Source organism: Pipra filicauda, unplaced genomic scaffold (genome assembly GCF_003945595.2).
Source record: "Pipra filicauda isolate LSUMZ 115617 unplaced genomic scaffold, ASM394559v2 scaffold403_size635245_pilon, whole genome shotgun sequence".
Lineage (NCBI taxonomy): Eukaryota > Metazoa > Chordata > Aves > Passeriformes > Pipridae > Pipra > Pipra filicauda.
Window position 1 is genome coordinate 408,550 of NW_024104536.1, and position 21,588 is coordinate 430,137.

Sequence of the window (21,588 nt, forward strand, 5' to 3'; positions counted from 1 at the left end):
GGGGCACGCCGGGAGCTGTCAGGGCGGTGCGGGGGTGCCGGTGTCGGTCGGGCTCTTCCGGCTCGGATCGCTCAGGTAACGTCGTTCCCGCCGCCCCCTCGTCTCATCCCCCGGTACGGGCGGGCTGCGGGCCCCGGTTGCTCTGCTCCCTCCGTCCCTCCCTGTCGCCGCGCCGGTGTCGGGGAGGGTCCGCCCCTGGAGTGGAGCCGAGCGGAGCCGGCCCTCTGCCCTGCCCTGCTCTGCCCTGCTCTGCCCTGCTCTGCCCTGCTTTGCCCAGCTCTCCCCTCCCCTCCCCTCCTCTCCCCTCCCCTGCTGACTCCTCTTCTCTCCGCGGGCACCGCCGGGCCGTGCTGGGCAGTGCGCGAGGGGCAGGTGCTGAGCAGCCTGGGGTCGGCGGTTGTAGCCTGTTAATTGCGCCGCATCAATTAACCTGTGGCACCTGCCCGCCCCTGCTGCTGTCCCCCCCGCGGCGCCCTGCCGGGTTTCGGGGTGCGGAGCCTCTCCCCGCGCCCCCACCCCGGCACTGCGCGGCGGGGCCTGGCTTCGCCCTGCGTGGAGGAGCTTCCTCGGGCGACCTGTTCCCGCTGGGGAATGAGCCCGGCGTTGGGCTGCCAGGGCCGTCCTGCTTTGACCTTGAGGGCTGTGGGCCTCTTTTGGGTCTGGCCCGACTGCTGGAATTGTGTGTGGTGTTTGGGAGGATGCGTGGGGTGTACGGCTGTCCCTGGTTTGTGTGGTGCAGGGTTAAATTTCATCTGTTGATGAGGGATGGCTTCAAATCTTGTGGTGCCTGTTTGAAAAGCACAAATATGTGACGGCTTCTGGTGTTATATATTTCTTAGAAATAGCATTTTCATACTTGTGACCATAACTAGAAAAGCCTAAACAATTTATCTCTTTAAGTGACCTAAAATATGTTAGATATGAGGTGCAGGTTTTGATGAGCCAAGGGTGACTCAACCCTTGTGTTTTCATTGCTGATTGCAAGAACCCTTTCACTCCTGGATCTTCTTTTGATATTCAGCAATAGTGAAAGTGTTATGATTCTCAGGTTAACTGCACAATGTGATACCTGAATTCCAACTGTAGGAGTGTGAAGTGGTGAGAAGACTGTATCTAAATAGTAACTGGCTAGATACTTGCAGGTGATAAGGGGGCCCAGTATAAGGTTGAAGATCCTAGTCTTTCGTTTTGCTACCAAGGCTTGGTCTGTCTGTGTTAAATACTTAGGCAGGCCTGGCAGTCAGATTTGCTCTTTATGGTTGATTTTTTCTTTTTTTTAATGTTGGTACCTTTTCAAAAACCGGCTGAAATACAGCAGCTTTTGCAGGTCTAATAGTGTGATGTCTAAATATTGTGATTATCCAAAATGTACAGTCATTTTCAATATAGCATCTAGAAATGTCATGAGGGGGAATGTCAGTTGGGAAACAGGCAGAATGTTTACAGCATAATTCCTGGTTTTGTTTTCATTGAAATGAGAATTGGCCCATTTGGAAACTAAGCAGCCTGTAAATGAGATAGGGAGAGGCTGCATTTCTAATTTACTGAATGTCTTACTTTCCCAACTTGTTGGTAGCACCTGGGACGGTAGGTGTTTAAATAGCATCTTGCAAAGACAAGTTATCTTACATCTTCCATTAGTGGAGTGGCTATGCATTTGAGTGGATGGTTAAGTTCATAAGTTAGGCCATATTTATACTGGTACTGCTTTTCTTGAGTAAAAATGCTGGCACGCTACGCTGACCATTAGAGATACTCATTGCAGGCACAGCAAACTATGTAGGTAAGATTGCAGTTTGTCTGGTTGTTGTGGTTCAACCCCAGCTAGCAGCCAAGCCCCATGCAGCCATTGGCTCACTCCCCCACCAGCGAGATCAAGGAGAGAATCAGAAAGGTAAAGCCAGAAAACTCGTGGGTTGAGATAAAGACAATTTAATGGGGAAAGCAGAAGCCGCACATGCAAGCAAAGCAAAAACAGGAATTAATTCACTGCTTCCCATGGTCAGGCAGGTATTCCAACATCTCCAGGAGAGCAGGGCTCCATCCCATGTAATGGTGACTTGGGAAGACAAATGCCATTACTCCAAACATCCTTCCCTTCCTCCCTCTTCCCTCCAGTTTTATATACAGAGCGTGGTGTCATATGGTATGGAATTTCGCTTTGGCCAGCTGGAGTCACCCATCCCGGCTGTGTCTCCTCCCAGCCTCCCATGTACTCCCAGCCCCCTGGCCAGCATGGAAGTACAAAGAGCAGAAAAGGCCTTGGCTCTGTGTAAGCCCTGCTCAGCAATAACAAAAACATCTCTATATTATCAACACTGTGTTCAGCACAAATCCAAAACACAGCCCCGTAACAGCCATGGTAAAGAGAAGTAGCTGTACCGCAGCCCAGACCAGCACACGGGTGTTAAATGGGCTCAGCCTGTGTTCTGCCATTGTTTTCTGTTTCAATAAAGAGAGGATGCTTCCATTGTTGGCTTAGTTCTCTTGGCTAGAGTTACTGTTGTCCACCTTTAGTGTCCTCTTACTTAACTAGGAATGACTGCTGGATTGGGCTGGCTGAAAATGCTTTTTACTTTTGTGAAGCTGTATTATATTAATAAATATGCAGGGTGTAGAAGAGAACCAAGAAGAGGTATGAAGTATGTTGTAAAAAAAACCTGTTTTGAAAATGATGGAGAAAAATAGACCTGCGAAAGCATGAAATAGAAAATAGAAGTAATTGGTCTGTGTGCAAATAAATTGTCTTTCCGATTAATAATCACGTTGCCCTGACTTGTAGCTGAAAAGAAGTTGAATGATAAATAGAAACAGCAAGCAATGTGTTTCCCTCTGACAGGCTGGGGAGAAGAAACACTGCAGGATCAACCATTTTCCCCCAATAACTGAAACAAGAAATGAGAAGAAAGCACCAAAGAGAATCAGTAAATGGTTTCACTAGTCAACACATTCCTATTTTATCAGAAATTTGTACTTCAGTATAAGCATAAAAAAGTGAAGGAATGGTGCTTTGCCTAATTTTCTAGTTTCTAGTATAATTTGAAGAAATAAAAGGGAATTTAACCTTTTATTTATGTCTGTTTTGGATTACTTCAGAGGATAAGGAGAGCAAACAAGTTTTGGTCCAGCCCCTGTTTTCCCAATAGTCAGAAGAGGATTCTACTTTATGAATTCCTTTGAAATCCACCTGTAGAACTGTGAAATCAGATGTATTGCAAAATGTAACCACAATCTAGATGATGTGTAGGTATATATTTGGCATATGACACTATTTCAGAATTAAAATCAGAATAAAATGATCAAAATTAGTTGAAATTTGAAATTAATTAATTACTAATATCTTAGACCTCAGGGTATAATAAAAAAGGAAGCTGGACAAAGTCTTGCCTGAATGCATTGTATTAGGTTACCCAAGTAAGGCAATGATAAGGATGTGAGAACTTCTGACATGCCTTTGTGAAAAGAAGTATCGTATTTGTTTGGAGACAGAATGTTAAAGTCACCTGAAGCTACATATTATTAGAACAATAGATATAGATAAATGAAAGATTTGTCTAAATCTTCAATTTTTAAAGTTATTGTGAGCAAAGAATAAATGAATAAATTACCAAGCCACCTTTTTTGTTGTTGTTGTTAAGTTGGTAGATTCTGTGTTAAACTGTGTATCAGAATATTTAAAGAGAAGTCTCAGTGTGAAGTCGCAGTGGAAGTCGGCAAACTCTCCTTTGAAGCAAAATGTGTAAAATATATCTTTAGATGTCATCATACTGGTTTGAGTTGACTTCATCGTTATGTTTGCTATGGTTTTGTTATTATTTATTTATTTAACTGTATTACTATATTAATTGGACTTACTAGCTTGATAAGAGTAAAAAATAAGAAAGAAAAATGATACCTCAAGGTAAGTCTTCCATCAGTATATGACTGGAAAAGATTGGAAGAGGGAAGCTAGCTAGTTAAAAAGGCAGTCTTTTCAGAGAGGGTATAGTGACCATTTGAAGGCATGAGGCTGAAACACATAAAAGTGAAAATAAGTTGCAGTTTATTTTAGGAAGCTTGTCCTGTTACTGTGCTCAGGCAGCTGGAGAGAAGATAACTATTTGAAGTTGTGTACTTACCAAGCGTTGCTCAGCAGAGAAGGCAGCAGCCGCCAGGTCCAGCGGCTGCATGTGAGTGCCAGGCAGTTCTACTGGGACAGGAAGAGCACAAGCTCATGGTGCTGGCAGGTGGTGTGGGAGACACGGGCAGGGTGCAGCTGCACTCGCACCACAACATGCTTGTTTGCTCTTTCATAAGGTTTTTTCCAACCCACTGAACTTGTGTGGTCACCATGGATTTAGCTATGACAGGTAAATACCTTCCGTATCCTGTTTAGAGTAATCCAAACAGCCTTATTTCTAATATGCAGTCTCAGGATCTTTTTATGAAGATGGGGAAACTGCTTACGCTGTGTGATGCTGCAGGTTTGCTTGTGTAGAGCTAAAAAAGGCCTTACCAACCCAGGGTGCAAAGCCAAGCTTTTTTCAGCAGGCAACAGTTTCCTTTGGTCCAGGGAACAGTAGTTGATACACTATATACAATGTTAACACTTAACTTCTGAGTAAGGATTTTATGTTTCTGTTTGGCTCAGCATTGTCCAAGTGACTGGTGACTCCAGGAGGTTACATGTCATTCTAGTGGAAGGTGTCCCTGCCTGTGGCAGGGGTGTTGGAACTAGATGCTTTTTAAGGTCCCTTCCAACCCAAGCCATTCTATGATTAAAAACAACAACAACAAAATCTTAAATGTTATATTCTGCATTTGGTATTGTTAGAATGTCAGCTGAATGAAATGAAGATTATTTTTAAAATGCCTTTACCCAAATTGTTTCTTTGATGAATGTATTGCTGCCAAAATTTAGGATTTAAGTTGTGCATAAAGATGGTAAATTTGGGAACTGAGATGAAATAAAGTTTCAGGAGGAAACCCTCTGCAAACATGTCAAATGAGTCCAGGTTAAATTCTAGGTGTTTTGTTTTGGTTTTTTTTTCTACAAATGTGTAATTGAATATAGGGATCAGTTCTAGATTTAGATTGAAATATTGGTTGTTCAAATACAGTGGTCAACAAAGGGAAGAAGGAGACAAAAAAAGTGCTTGAAAATGAGCATTGAAGGATAACTACAGATTCAAGGAAGCATTTCACCATTTTTCTCTATGTTGTGTTATTCTGACTTAAATTACCATCTGTTTTTTAGTAAGACATGATAGAAGTTTTTGTGTACTTTAGAATAAAAAGTGTGGCTATGTGGAACTTTCTTGATTTTTAGATGTAAAGTGAATGTTGATTAAGCTATAATATATTACATAGATAACTCAGCAATCACTTATTGCAAGAAAGGAAAAGACATAGGAAACTGTTATAGGAAAAAGAAAATATTTGCAGTTGATGGTTGACCTGAGTTGTAACAAAGATGCAAATCATTATCTTTCATTTAGTGAGTGTCATAAGTTCAGATCTGTGAAATTTGAATATTTAATTTGATCTTAAGATGAATTTGATATTTTAAAAGTAGAAGTTCTAGTGTAAGATTCTGGTGTTCATGAAGTGCAGAAGTACTTAACTCTAGAAAAGATGATGTCTGTTATACTCTGCCAGAAACAGTGAGGTATTCCTGAGCAGTATGCAGGCACAGTGCTCAAGGGCTGAAAGAAAAGGAATCAGTAGTGTTCTGTTGGTGAGTCAGGAATCAAAATCAAAATTTCAGTCCAGTACGTCAAACTATTTTGTAGTTCACCTGTTATATATTGAGAAGGTGTAATAAAGTAGAATTGAGTAGAGGGATTAAAATGTCACCCTAAACTCAGTTTTTAAGAGGCAATTCAAAGAGACATATTTGCCAACGAGACTGAGAAGTGTTTGGTCATTTTCTTCTCCCCTCTAACAAACAGACATAGATGTGATACTTTTTTATTTTTGAAAAATTATGCTCTAAAGCAAATTCACTTAGTGTTTGTTTATAATTATAAATTTGTTTTCTTAAACATTGAATAGAGAAGTTGAATCCTGAGAAGGCTTATTGTATGTTCCTTATGAATTTTTAAGCTTGTTACTTGTTCCTCTTTATGAACTCATGTCTAATATAAGTCATACTTTGGAATACCGTATGACAGTAATAGCAGAAAGAACATTTTACATACCTTATGTATTTTTGTCAGACTGTGCTCAGTGCCAGACTTAGAGTTTTATACTAGTCTTTTTTTTTTTCTGTGACAAATGTGCAAAAGAAGGAAAAATGTACTCAGTTTCTTTTTGCTGACAATTTTTTTTGGTGTAATAATAAATAATAAACGTGTTTTGTAGATTCATAAGTGAGGAGGGAGCACATCCAGTTGGGTACCTAATCTAATCTCTATAGTACAAACCGTAAGTTTTCTCTCATTTAATTCTTGTTTGATATGAGAATCACTCTCAGGAAAACACCTTGTGTTGATTTAGAAGTTGCCAATATGGGTAATGCACAGATTGTTATGCTAGTTTGGTTTGATTTGATTTAATTTTGTTGTGGAAAGAAATTTGAACACCTAGAACAGTGCTGATGTTTCTGTGGAAAAATACAATGCACTGTTTCCACTTGTGAATATGACTAGGTAGAAAAGTGTACTGGAAAGTTATTAATCACGATATTCAATCTTATTAAGTGAAGTAGACTGTTGCAGGATACTAATGAGATCATGGCTAATTATAGTTAATAATACTGTCTGGTGGGGTTCTTTTGTGTTGGTTGTTTGTGTAATGGGAGGTTTCTTTTGTTACTCTACTGAATAGCAGTTGGCCAAAATAACAAGCTCAAATGGTTCTTATTCTTCAGAAGACATTAGAGGTGTCTCTTTGAAAAGTTCTAAAATGAGGAATTTGTGGAAAGTCAATCTAGAAATAATCAGCTGTGTTTCTGCAGTTGCCAGCTTAGTATGTGGGCACTATACACGGCTTAAAAAGCTCAATGCTGTGAAATTAGAAATTTTTCTCATCTGCTTTTTAATTATCTATTAGTTCTTTTACTGTACATCCCATGGCCATGCTTTAAATGGTAAACAATTTTAGAAATGCCTTGAAATATTGCATTGCAAAGCTGAAACTTTGAGTAATTCAAAGGGAGCAAGCTTCTGAGCTCCGGCTCTTACGGTTATTGGAACAAATCTTAAGAATTCTTGAAGTGACGTGATGTATGCAGATTTGTCCTCCACAGCCATCAGCCCCTGGACCTGTACCAGCAAGCGACTGTTTCACTCTTGCAGATTGGTGTGAAGGAGACAAGTGGAGCAATTATGTGAGGCTTGAAAAATGTAAGAGTGGAACAGTAGCAAATCAAACCTGAAGAGGAGCTTTGGGGTACAACAGATAATGGAGAGCTTATGAATCAGTGGGAAGTCTTACAACCTTGTGATTAAATCTAAATAGATTCTAGATGAAAGCTGCTTTTATTGAATTGATTTGATGAAGCTGTTGTTCTTCTCCTAGTTTCTTTAGCCTCAGTGTAAACCATTTAGAGCCTCTTAGGTGAATAGTTTGTGTTGATGTGACACAGAAGGCTCTTAGGCACATAAGTTATGAAGGATGAGCATTTGCTGTGGAAAACACAGCTGTAACAGTATTGTTTTAACATGACTTGGAGGAAAACCAACACTACCTTACTGATGAAGAGAATTGAAGGCTGCTCTGTGAACACGCTATACATAACCCCTCGCAAAAGAAGATCCACAGCCCAGGCAATTGCTTTCCTTGTCAAAGTCATACACTAAGACTCCACAGGTATCCAGGTATACCCAGAATTGTGTGGAGTCTGTATTTTAATCCCCCTGAGAAGGTGAAATAGAAGGTAGTAAGTGTCAAGACCTACTTCTGTAATCACTTGTGTTTAAAATATAGTAATAGGAAATTATTTGGAAGTGTATAGCACTTCTTAGGTAGTTTCTTCCTCATTGATAATTAACTTTCTGCTCAGGCATTGCCATTTATTTTTTCCATTGAAAAAGGCAAGGCCATCTAACAGGTCAGAGATTGCCTATGTCCAGAGTCATGAGAGTGGCTAAACTTCAATCTGAGAAACTTCTGGTATGCAAAAAAAACCCCCAAAGCAAAACAAAGGATTGTACTCTTCGTACCTTTGTTTAAAAAGAGAAACAAATAAAGAACATTCCTTGGAAAGTTGGCCCTCATGCTAAATGGTGATTGTGTAATGGCAAGATAAATGCTTTATCCTCTGGACTGTTTGATGATGTAGCATAAACTGCTATTTTACAATTTTTTCGATCTATCAAATTTTATTATTTATTTCATTTTACAGAGTAGTAAATTATGAAAGAATAAGGGTGTGATACTTTTAAGGAGATAGACATTAACAAGTTTAACATTGTATTGAAATATTAGCTGTAAAATTAAATGTTGTTATATCTGCAGTTTTATTACAAATGAAGAGAACAGGAAAGTATTGATAAGAATACATAATAGAAACAAGAAAAAATTAAAAACTACGTTTTGAAGTATCTTCAGACTAAACAAAAAGTAAGCCCTGTAGGATGAGTGTATTTTTATATATGAGAACTAATAAAAATGGGCATTCCTGTAGTTTCAGTGATCGTAGAATAAAAACAGTCACAGGTTTATAAAAATAGTATATAGTATTTACATAGTAACTTCTCTGTGTGCCTGGCTTATTATGGCTAGTCATATGGTTTGGAAGGTATATTGTTTAAGACTGAAATTTCATTGTGGGAAAAAATATGCAAGAAATTCTTTGTCTCCCCATCATCTCAAATTGCATAATTTTTTTTTTTAAGGAAGAAAAATGAAACCATAACCATAGAATAGTAAGAAAACAGAGTATGTTTTTTCTTCTCTATATAAAACTTCTTAATGATTAAATTTGCACAGCCAGCGTGCAATAGATTTGTCTAAAAGTATAATTATTCAGTCAAAGTTGTTAATGCATTTTAAAACAAAGAGATGGTTCTCATCACTAAGTCTGAAAAAAACCCTACCTGTTTAACCCTGTGTTCAGCCTGGTTTTGTTCAGCCAGGATTATCAGTATTGATAATTATCAGGATTTATAATCCTGAATCAGGCCATTCTCAGCTTTCAGGTTTTTCAAGCACTTGAGGAAGACAGAGTCTTTCACACTAGCCATAAGTGCTTGCATTTATGCTTTAGCTGGATAAAAAAAGATACTGATGCTTTCACTCAGCAAGCATTATTTGATGTGTCAAGTTCTTTCTCCGTCCTTTGTGCCTGGAAAAATTAGAATTGTGATGCCTTTGTATGTTGGTTCTTTCTTCTTTTTTAGTATTAATACTTACTTTTACTTTTGGAGATCAGACACTGGTGGTAGTGCAACTGTCTCTGAGAAATCTGTTGACATTTAAAGCTTTTTCAAAGCAAACTTGACTTATTTCTGGACTTAATCCAATGATGGTTATTATAAAATGAGACCACAATAATTTATTTTTGTTTTAATAAAAAGTGTGATCTAAGTGCCTTATGCCAGCAAAGTACAGTGAAATCTATCAATTCGACACCCAGGATATGGTTTTTAAGTAATGGTTTGCATTTCTGTTGTACCTTGGATACAGTCTGTCATTACTAGTCTGCCATCAGAATCAAGATGGTTTGTGATTCTTGGCCTTTTTATTCACTCCTGCCATCCAACTCTTTTTCTTTCATTTTATCTGTCCCTTTCTTCTTTGTTCTTGGAACTTTCCTTATCATACCTGGTAGACAGTCTGATGAATACAGCTGCTTTATACCTGTTCCATGGTTTGCTTGGTTATTTTCAGTCTACCATGCTTCAGCCTGTGCTTCTGCACATAATTTTCTTCCTATTTTCCTTTAATCAAGGCAGAAGAGAGCAACATCTGCTGAGTGTGAAGTCTTTTCTGAAGCCAAGAATCAGAGAGATCTCAAAAGGTTTCCCACAAGACCCCCATTAAAAGGGGTGCTAAATCTGCCTTTTTGCACAGATGTGCTACAATAGGATTTTCCTATTGAGCTGTATTTGCTTGAGGTGAAAGCAGCATTAAAAGCTCATTTCCTTTAAAAAATTATTGCATCTTTCCTAAATCTCTACTAAAATAAATAGTCCATGACCTATAAAAGTATGAAGTGGTGTTTCTGAATCTAGTACGTCTTAATTACTTGGTGTAGACTACCATGGGATGAAAATATGTCGAGTAAATTGCAAAAACCTATGATTACAGAACACTGGTAAACATGTACTTTTGTTGTGCATGGATGACAATAATATTAAAACAAAGTAGAGTTGCATCACTGGATTGGAATAGCAAGGAAGTGTCAATGCACAGAGGTACTCTTGAATAGCATGTAACTATTGTTTGTATCCTTCATTCTTGTCTTCTGCCTGGAAGTGATTCAGAAAGATTGGTGTCTTCTGTTTGCAGAAAGGCTGACTTGTTAAAAGGTGTGGATTTCTGGTGATGGACCCAGAGGAAGTAAAAAAGAAAATGAAAAATCCCTTTGTTGCATTGTTTAGAACAAGCAGTGCTTTTTGGGATAAACAGGGCATTGATTTTCTAGGGATTTTTCTTTGGTTTGTGATGTTGTGGGTTTTTGATTATTTGTTTGGATTTTTTTAATAGGACTTGGCTTTGGACGTGTTAAATATTTGTTAATATTTTTTCGCAGTATGTTAGCTTTTGTTAAGGGTTGGTTGTAAACTGATCTCAGATTGATATTTTTAATGCCTCTGAGAAAAATGTAGTGGTTTTTTTATAGAATTATTTTAACAATATGTCTCTGTGAACAATGGTTTCAGGGTTTTTTATTTTAAATTTTAAACAGGTAATGTCTGTACATGAATTGCAAGCTGGTCTCTAGTGGGGACACCGTGGGAGGATGAACACGGAGGAGGTGGAGCTACTGACTGATTCCAAGTACAGAAACTATGTAGCAGCTGTTGACAAAGCACTGAAGAACTTTGAATATTCAAGTGAATGGGCAGATTTAATATCGGCACTTGGGAAACTAAACAAGGTATGCCTGGCAGGTGCTCTTGGAAAAGATTCAGGAATTGACAGAGGGTATTGTAATGGGTGTAACAGTACAGAAGTGCAAGGTTCCAACCATCTAATACTCTTGCAAATATTTTAGCAATCTGAGCCAAATGTTGGGTGTGTGCAAGGAGCAAATAAATCAAACAAATGCCTTTCTAAGACTTAGAGTTGAACCCTTTGTAATTGTAAGTAAAAGAAGTTATTTACTTTTTTACTGGAAATAAATGCAACATCTTTTTTATTACTAACATTTACTTATAATATCATTCAATATTATTGAAATAGTGTAAAAAATAGTAGCCAATATAAACATCAGCAGTATTTTTAGAAAGCATGATAAAATGGGGCTCAAATCATTTGTTGACCAGAGAATGTTATCATTCAGATTCATTTTAACAGTTAGTAAGTTGAATATGTAATATCATTGCAATCTTTAATAGCAGTTTACAAATAAATATCCATAAAAATCTTGTTTTAATCAGTTGTATGTGTTTCCAGGGAGCTTCACTCAGGAGAATGACTGATTCTTGCTGCATTTTTATGCAAAGTCAAGGCTATGATATTGGGAAAATAAAACCTAAATATGTAAATACAACTCTGTGTTCCAGTCCTGAAATGATTACATAGTTTCAGGTAGTGGTAAAGTGCTGCATGTTGTCTCACTCTATGATATTTTCTTAAAGTTATCCCAGGCTCACCTCCCACAGTTTAATAGTCCTCTTTGAGCTACTGTGGATGGAAATAGCAATTTTTATCCTCAAAAAGATGAGTAAAATGAAATGGACAAGCTGTAGGTAAGATGCCCATTGCAAGTGAAGTTTTAAATGCCTTGGCACCTATAGCAAGTGTACAAGTGAAAGGCATGGCAAAGAAAAAAGCTCATGGTATATTTTAGAAGTGGGGGTTTTTGTGTTTTAACATAGGTATGTGTGGTGACTTACTGACCACGTTCAGGAACTTGTTTATAAAAGTGCACTTTAATTTGTTTTGTGCTGTTGTTAATGTGTTGATTTATCAGGTGCTCCAGAACAACGCGAAGTACCAGGTAGTACCGAAAAAGCTGACTATAGGCAAGCGCTTGGCACAATGTCTTCATCCAGCTTTGCCAGGAGGGGTTCATCGGAAGGCACTTGAAACGTACGAGATAATTTTCAAAATCATTGGGCCCAAGCGCTTGGCCAAAGATCTTTTCCTGTACAGGTACAATATTTTAAACAACTCCATTCCAAATGCTTAGTTGAGATGCTTTTGGTTTCCCACTTCTTATATTAGCACACTTTGTTGCATAGCAAGAATCAATTTCTTTACCTTATGTTACTGGTGTTTGTCTAGTGCATTTCTCCTGACTATTGTATATTATATTAGAAGATAAACAGACCACTTAAATATTTAAGAACTGACTTTAGTACTAGAAAATCTCGAATTGATTGTTATTTCCTTGAAATAAACAAAGTTTTGTGCATATATGTACAGTATGTGAAGTGTGAACATCTATTTCAGTGTGTTCACATTACATTTTTCTGTTGTGATTTAAGTGATATTGGAAAAAAAATTGAGTATAGTTTGTTGAAAGAAACTTTGTCATCAAATGAACAGAACAGAAAGATTGTCTGTTTTGTTAGAATGGGGGACAAGTACAAACTTTTTCTCACTGTCAGTCTCTGGAACTGATGATAACGAAAAGGAAGAATAAACTTGAAAAGTTAAGAATAGTGAACATATTCTGATTCCTAAACCTCCATTAGGTTTTTGGTTGGGTGGAGTGGGACAGACATGAAGTTATTTATTATATAATTCATAGAGGGGTGTGTGCATATGTATATACGCACAAGTCACATGTGGTTCTTATTCTTTATCTATCCCTGGAGATTAAAATTTCATCAGTTTGAAAAATATTAGGGTAAAACAGAATTCTGTTTAGGTAGCAAAGGTGTGTATTAATGCTTGGAAATAAATTGTGTGCCTGGGAACTCATAGCTCACATTTTTTGCTTGTGCAGTGATTCAGTATCTGCAATCTCTCGTTAACAATAAGTTCTAGGATAGTTGAAAATGCTACCCTGTGTAATCTAACTAAAAGCCCTTGTTACTGCTGCTTGGGAGAAGACAGACATTCACATTAAGGCATTATCAAAGATTCCAGTATTTTTCATGAAAGCAGAATGCCAGCATCTGAACATGGAATCTTGAAGGATGAGTAATAGCCTTACAAAGAGACTGTGGGGTAGTGTGCTGGTTATTGAACAAAAAGGCATTTTCTGTAGAAAAAAGAAGCCAAATGACAATGGTAAAGGCCTAATTCTTCTAAACAGATAAAGGCAAAAATAATTTTTACAAAAAGTTTTGTAGTTTGGAAAGAGTTTTGTGGGTTTTTTCCCTCTGGTATGGATAACACTGTATCTACAAAGATTTTTTTTTTTTAATAGTACATTTGTAGGTGTAGATTTCAAGACCCTTTCTTAAACTTACCTTTTTTACTGTTTTTCCATTTTCTTCTTCGTGTGTCAGGGGTCTTCTAACCTGAGTCCTTAGTGATTTTGCAAATTGCAATTGTGCTTCTATGACTTTGATTATCGATACAGTCTGCAATAATTTGTGATATTCAGTAGCAGTAGCAAAAATGTTTCCAGTGTCTGGGTAACTTCTGAACTGATCACATTTGTAGCTTTCATGAACTGACATTCGTAGTAAACTCAAAACATACTTCCGGTGTTGAATGCTACAACATGAACCATGGGTTTATTGTTAATTGGAGAATCTGTATTCAGACTGAATTTATGAAATAAATATATACTTTATGCTACTTAACAGTATAAATATTGTAAATTTTACCTTTAGGTAACCTGCTGAAGTAAAACATCATTATTTTTCTTACAGAAAATAATTTCCGTAAATTTACTCAAATTGATCTCATCTTGTTTTTTCTTAATAAGTGCAAAGCAAATGTATTTTTAAATACAATTTTCATTGTGATGTAGTTCAGCATGGACAAAATTAACATTCTGTCATGCAGAGATGTTTCTGGTTTATCATATTTGTTTTATTGGTGAAAAACAGAGTCATCTCTGGGCCTTCAGTGCTTGTTATCCCAGTACTGCTAAGGCTCATAATATTGGCCTTGACTTACCAACTTGTCCATCTAAATGCAGTCAGTCATATCAGACAAAAATCTGATCCTTATAATAACTACATTGGATATGCCTGTAGCACTCTTGAAATAGAAATGAAATTGTCACATGAGAAGCTTCCTTAAAAAAGATAAAATTTATTTTTTGCAGTTCTGGACTATTTCCACTCCTTGCCAATGCTGCTATGTCTGTCAAACCAACATTATTGAGTCTGTATGAGATCTATTACCTGCCTTTGGGGAAAACATTGAAACCAGGACTGCAAGGACTGTTAACTGGGATTCTGCCTGGGTTAGAGGAGGGATCAGAGTATTATGAGAGGTAAGGATAGATATGTTACTAACGTGATATGCTTGATTTGGTGATTTGTTTGGGTTTTTTTCTGTAAGTTTTCATTGAATACTTGTGGATTTCATTTTTTTAAGATAAGTGGTATTTAATTTCATCCTGTCTTATTAATTGCATTAGAATAGTATGGTAGAAGATTCTTAGTATTGATTAGGACAAATTAGCTGTTAGTTGTTCCTCCTATTGAAAGGAATTGACATTAAGTAGACTTAGTATATTACGTCAGTCTCTTCTTCCAAGTAACAGGCAAAGAAACAAAAAGAGGAAATGGCTTCAAGTTGCACCGGGGGAGGTTTTGGTTGGATATTGGCAAAAATTATTTCGCTAAAAGGGTTGTCAAGCATCAGAACAGGCTGCCCAGGGAAGTAGTGGAGCCACCATCCCTGGAGGTATTTAAAAGGACTGTAGATGTGGTGCTTAGGTACAGGGTTTAGTGGTAGAGTTAGCAGTGCTGAGTTAATGGTTGGGCTCGATTTTGAAGATATTTTGCAACTTAAACAATTCTATGATTCTTTTATGGATTGACAAATATAACACGTTTGGAACATGCTGCTTGTTTCTTTTCCATGAGTTTCCTCTAAGCTAGTACTGCCATATTATTTCTGGTCTAAAATACATATCTGAACTGAATGTAAGATAGCAAACAAAGCTTACATCATTAAAATATATTTGTTGTGGCATCTCATTTGTCACTGAACCACCCGCGTAGAAGACAACAATAATTCACCCACCTTCATAGATTATTACTCTATTTCTAGCAGAGTGGCCCAGGAGGCAATAACTTCTTATCAAGCAAGACTATGCCCCAGTTGAGTTATCTTGACTGCAGAGTCTGGGGTGCTGAGGTAGCATCTTAACATATTAAAGGATGAAGTTACACTCCAACACTTGGAGGTCTTGGAATTGTTCACGTACTTACATATTCTTGATATTTCCAACTTCAGAAACAAGAATTTTCACAACTTATATGTGAAGAGCAATTTAACACTTTCTTCTATTTCTATGTAGGCAGACACACAGTGCAGTTGGCATCACTACAACAGGGACAAGGGCTACCCAGATTGCCTCCTGGGGCCTGCCATAGGGTGTGGAGTTGCTGCCACATGAATGGGAAGAAATGAAGACAGGGGAAGGGATTGCTTGTGCTCAAAGAATTGTGGTACTTTTATGCCCTGTTTTTACCAGAAAGGCTCAGTGCGAGGAATGAGAAGGCAAAAGCCGTTTGCTTGATTCTTCAGTAGCTATGCTTTCCTGCTGTCTCTCTGAAACCTCTGTCTGTAGCAACACTTGGCTTTAAGTAGCAGATGAGGGGGTTATTTGGCTCTTTGAACATAAGGAGAACATAAGGAATACATAAGGAGAAGTTGTGGGTAGGCAAAAGCATTTTGCAAGCCAGATTGGCCCACAGGCTTGCTAGTTGGATCACTCTGTTCAGGCTGCATTATAAGTTTCAGTGTATAATGGGGCCTCTGAAAACAAAATTTTGACCTTCCTGGAACAATTAATTGTAATATTTATTAAAACTGGGAGCAGGGATGAGCTGTGATACATGCCCTTATTCAGCTGACTTGATTTTACTGCAGAACAAACACGCTGTTGGAGAAAGTTGCCTCGGCTGTGGATCAGTCGGCGTTCTACAGTGCCCTCTGGGGCAGCCTGCTCACAAGCCCTGCAGTTCGCTTGCCTGGCATCACTTATGTCCTCTCCCACTTGAACAGGAAGCTTTCCATGGAGGACCAACTCTACATAATTGGCAGTGACATTGAATTAATGGTAATGTTTTAGTGGAACAATGAAGACATTGATGTTATTACGTAATGTATTTTGGGGGGATTTAGATGTTTTCTCTGTCTTTGAGCTCAGCCTCTGAAGAGATAAAAATGCACGTTTATTATAGGTCCACTTAAACTGATGCTTTTGTGCATGATAAAAGTGTTGCAAAGCTGAATGAACTGCTTAGGTTCAGAACTGCTTAGGTTTTGTGTAAAACTTTCCATTCATTACAAGCTTCAGTTAAAAGTGATAGAGTTTTGTTGTATGTTTTTGAAAAATCCATAGAGTGTTATTTTGTCTTTTAAACTTAAGGTATTCATTGGTAATATAAAAAACCAAAAGCTTAGTTTTTGTATTGTTCAGGGAATCTGTTGATTCTGTGATTCCTCCGTGGTGAAACTTTTTATTTTTTTGTTTTATATTGTCTCAATGTTCAAAATTTAAAAATAATTTTATTTTGTACATACCACTATTGATAAATAACTGTTCCTATTTTTGTCTGCTCTTTTATATCTATCTTCTTAAAATAATAAATAACTATTTCGGGATGTCTGCCATTACTTTAGGTAGAAGCAGTAAGCACATCAGTGCAAGATACCAGTGTTTTAGTACAGAGGAGCACGTTGGACCTTATCCTTTTTTGTTTTCCTTTCCACATGAGCCAGGTAGGTTATTAACATGAGAGATGAATTGACAAACTCCTAAATATATTCCACTTCTTAAGTCAGTAGAAGTGTTTCATTGGTTTTCGTTAATGATTTTCTCCAAGCTTGAACAAGACTCATATGTAGGAGTTCCTCAGATAGGTTTGCTATTCTTATGGCATAATCTCTGCTTTCTTTTAACTTGATGTGTTAACTTTGAAGTTAACTTCTGTACATGTAAACTCAATATAAATTATCATGTTTAGTCTATGAAGAAGCTTTTAATTTGCTTCAGTTTGATGAGAAAGCAAATTTATCTGTTCATTTGCAAGTTTCTAATTCTCAGGGTTCAAAGCCAGCAAAAGTTAATCCTCTTAGCATAACTGATTCAGAACACTAGAGAATTGAAAATGATTACTGGTTTTGGGTGAGTAGTTAGCCCTAGCAGTAGTGGGAGATAGATGTTAAAATTTGTGGGGGTTTTTTTTGGACAGCATTTATTGTTAGTCACTTCCTATTTTTAAAAGATCCATGATTTATTTTACTCCTGGAGGAAAAGTAATACAAGAATAATTTTCACCTTGTTAGAAATTAGAGAAAACCTGCACTTTTATGTAAAAAGAACAGTGTTCTTACTTGTGGAAGTGCTTCATTCACATTTATCAGTGACTATGGAAATATTTGAATTGTCTCTGTTTAGGTACTAGAGTGATGAAATTATCAATGCAACACTTTTTAATATTAACACTTATGCAAGCATTTAAAGCAGTAAGAAACTGAAAGGGATTTAAAATTCTTTAGTAATTTTTTTTTTACACTGGATTTTAGTTGAATTTGCTTCCAAGGCTTTTGCCTCCTAAGTAAAATGAAATCTCTTGTAACAAAAATGAGCTGTTAATAGAGTCAATTATTTTTGCTGTTCGTAAAGGGTGCATGTTATTACAAAGTATCTATTCCAAATAATAGTTATATTTTGGTTTCCTAGGAGCAAGATCATGTTTTCTTGTATCAAATTCAGAAATGTCAAAACATGAAATTAACTATGCTTTAATGACCATTAAGCTGATAGCATAGAAAAAGTGTTACCTTTCTTAGTTAAATTTAATCATGTTTCTGACTTCTTCAGGCAACACGTCCAGACATGATCAGAATTTTGTCAGCAGCCCTTCACGTAGTACTGCGCAGGGATATGTCACTCAACCGAAGGCTCTATGCATGGCTTCTGGGTAGGTTTGTATTTCATGTCATTGTTCACTAAAAGTAGAGGGAGAATTGTATGTTCCTTAGCAGTGTTTGCGATATTGTGGAGAAAGATTCTTGGAAAAATGAAATACTTAATTTACTTCATAAGAAAGAAAGGCACTGTCTCTCTCCATGGACAGAGAAGATGAAGAATGTTATGCTGGAATATGTATAAATTATTGGTGCGTTTTCCTATAGCAGCAGTTATGGGCCACATTCGGGCTAGAGCCTGGTGTACTAGGCCCATGGAAATAGAGACTGAAAGGCAACTTCTGTATGTCTGAAAACGTAAAATGAAGAAAACAGAGAATAGACATTATAGAGTTTAAATGGTAGTTGGAATACAACAGTATAGAAGATATGAAAAGGATGCTGAAAAACATTGATATTATGGCTTGAGTCTTTAAACTTCATTAGATCTTTACATAACTGAATTAACAGATCATCAATCACTTTTCAACACTTTTCTGGAATAAAAATCGAGCAATTGCATGGTATACACTTTTACCTCTACCAAATGGCATAATATCAATATGATACACATTTAAATATTTATATGAAACCAGCATGTATTCAGAAGAGGGTAGCAGAGAATAATAGCTATTAGAAGGCCCTTAACTATTTAGGGAATATTTGGAAGACTAGAAATTCTAAAATTTTAGAAAACAATTACTCTTATTCAGCCTTGTTATTTTAAGGAAATGAAGCCTGTAGTCACATGAATCTGGCCAGTTACTCTTTAAACTCACTCTGAGAGAAGACAAAATTATGGGAGTTCCTAAGTGTACCATAGGAACTGGAAACTGAATGGAGAGACATAAAGTGTTTCTCTACTTGAGGGGTAGATTGTTTCGCAGTCTGCTGTTACCTTTTTGTTTGACTTCCCAGCTCACCAGCAAGCACATATGTGCTTCTCAGGCTACCAGAATCCTTCCCATCAGCTCTTGTATCTTTCCCAGCTGATAGTTAAGACATCAGAGGCAGGTAGCCTGTGGGTGACTGGGAAGAAAGGATGTGAGTAGTAAAGGGCTCTGAGAGAGAACTGAAATGATGAAGGGAGGGATGAAGTCAGCAACAGTGAGGGGGTTGGTTTTGTTGCTGTAGAAGTTGCAGGGGTTTAGAAGATAAATATGAGAAAATCTTGTCTTATTTAGTTAATAATTTCTCCAGACACTGACTTGTAAATTAGTCATATTTTAAAGAAAGACAACAAAATGCAATGTCATGCTCCATACATGCGTTTTCCAATTTAGGGAAAAAATAATTTCTATATTAAACACTGTACTAATAATTCATCTAAATTTGATGGATTAGATGTGCCTTTTGCTATCATTGAAAAAGATATTTTATGTGTTTAAAATATTGTGCTATGTATTTAGTTGTGGAACCTTCTTTTACAGCTATTTCATGAACATAGAAAGATAATACACTTTCAGAAAACAGTTTTGCAGTGATTGTTCCTGATCCTGTGTTGTGAACAGCTACTGCCTCTGTTTGCTATATGTTTGGACAAACTTTCTGACAATATGTTTTTTGTTTGTTTTCCATTTGGTTTTGTGCTGCTTTTCTATTATTATGATATTCTACTCCTAATATAAAACATTGAGAGAGGGGGGTCAGTTACGTTGGAACACTCTCTGAAGTCTGATGTTCTGTTTAACATTATTTAACTTCAGTGTTAGCTATTTCTTCCTATTGTTTTATAGCTCAGAGTGACTATTAACATTCTCTAGGAATAAAAATCATATTAGATCTCTTTAAATCAGGTTATCTTAACTATTGTCAACTGTGGTTGTTTTAACTTGCTGCTAAAGGGCATGCATCTTCTTAAGCTTTCCTTGTATTTTTGTCACTTCAGGACAAAACTGGAAAACGTTTCTGTGGAACAGGGTGAAATCCTGACCAACCTGTTTGTTGGGGGGTTTTTTATTCCTTAAGCCTATTTTTTCTGTGGGAAAAGATACAAACTAACAATACAAAGGTCCATCTCCTCCATGTAATTTTGAATAACAAAATTGATTTTGTTTTTGTAATGTGGCTGATATTCTCTCCAAGTGCCTTAGTCATGTCATTGTGTTTTGATGATCATCTCTTTATATTTAAAACACTGAATTTTGTGTTCTCATTAATACTGAAATATTTTTGTGCAACAGGTTTTTTTCTTTTAAGATACTCTCTGTGGTTTGTATGGTGTTTGTGAACATTTTTCTATAGTGCAAGATGTAATTTGGTTAATAATGTTGCATAAAACTAAAGTTTTTAATTTGTGTGCAAACTGCTTGCATGGAAGTATCACTTAGTTTCTTGTATTAAACTCTATAAAATCATCTTTCTCTTGCCAACATGACTTGGACTTCATCTTGGTAAGTTATCAGTGCTAGTGAGTTGATCTCTAGTTTAAAGAAATTGGCAATATATTCTGTTAAGGGACAAGTACTTATTTGCTTTGTCTTTTGTTTGCTTGAAGGTTTTGATAACAATGGTGCCCTTGTAGGACCCAGAAGCACAAGGCACAGCAATCCCGAGGAGCATGCCACTTACTATTTCAACACCTTCTCTAAGGAGATGTTAGTCCAGGTAGCTATACGATGGTTTATTGTGGTATATATCTTTATAAATAGATCCTGATCAAAGTTGCTGTCTCTTTATATTTTGACTTGCCACGTGAATATTTAGCTCATCCCAACTCTCAAAGCTGATACCCAGCACAGAGCTAGCACTTCAGTTTTATCTGAAGCTGGTGAGATCTGCTGTTGTACAGATGAGGACATAACCCCAGAATTCCAGTGCAGCAAGGACCTCTGTGGCACTCTCACCCATCTGCCTCCCATGGCAGATGATTCAGAAATTATCCAGGTGTGGAGGAGAGCCCTGAATGAGCTACAGTTTTGCCTACAGGCATTTGTTACTAGGTTATAGTCTTTTTTAATCTGTCCATCTTTCTGGTTTAATCGGTGTCATTAAAGCTTTCCTGTCTGAAAAGACTGTGGACGTTAGAACATGTGGCCTGCTCTACATAATACAAATTGCATATGCCTTCTAAAACCATTTTCTGTCTTTTGAAAGACTTCAAAAGCATTGCTTCTTTCTGCCTTCTTCCTTAGCAGTCTCTTTGTGTTTTGGTTTTGCAGTCCATCTCCATATATTTCTGACCTTCTAGAGGCATATTCAAGTACAGAATATTTTTCTTTCTGGATACTGGCTGATAATACTTGGTTTATAGCAGATAGTGGGGTTGAACCAGTTTTCATGCCTCTGTTCTTTCCTATCTCTCTCCTCTCTCTTCTCTGTTCTCCTTTTTTAGAAACTGTAAAAGAAACTAACTAGTTTAGAGAGAAAACTAAGCAAAATCTGTTCCTGTTTCATTGGGCTTTTTTTAATTCTCTGGCTCATTCCCTAAAATGCTTT

General features: G+C 37.2%; 1 protein-coding gene across 7 annotated transcripts in view; it reads left to right on the forward strand.

Moving 5' to 3' along the window:
• The window catches only part of DOP1A (DOP1 leucine zipper like protein A), a 61,559-nt gene continuing 39,971 nt past the window's right edge, over nucleotides 1-21,588 (forward strand). For 4 of the 7 annotated variants that reach the window (XM_027743197.2, XM_027743202.2, XM_027743201.2 and 1 more), the window contains exons 1-8: nucleotides 1-75; nucleotides 10,835-11,026; nucleotides 12,065-12,246; nucleotides 14,324-14,494; nucleotides 16,105-16,294; nucleotides 16,861-16,959; nucleotides 18,065-18,164; nucleotides 20,648-20,757. In XM_027743197.2, the coding sequence (XP_027598998.1) occupies nucleotides 10,889-11,026; nucleotides 12,065-12,246; nucleotides 14,324-14,494; nucleotides 16,105-16,294; nucleotides 16,861-16,959; nucleotides 18,065-18,164; nucleotides 20,648-20,757 (990 nt within the window). In that variant the 5' untranslated portion in view covers nucleotides 1-75; nucleotides 10,835-10,888. Of the gene's footprint in view, nucleotides 76-10,834; nucleotides 11,027-12,064; nucleotides 12,247-14,323; nucleotides 14,495-16,104; nucleotides 16,295-16,860; nucleotides 16,960-18,064; nucleotides 18,165-18,588; nucleotides 20,544-20,647; nucleotides 20,758-21,588 lie in introns of those variants that run through there. The other 3 variants (XM_027743200.2, XM_027743203.2, XM_027743205.2) reach the window with 2 other exon arrangements.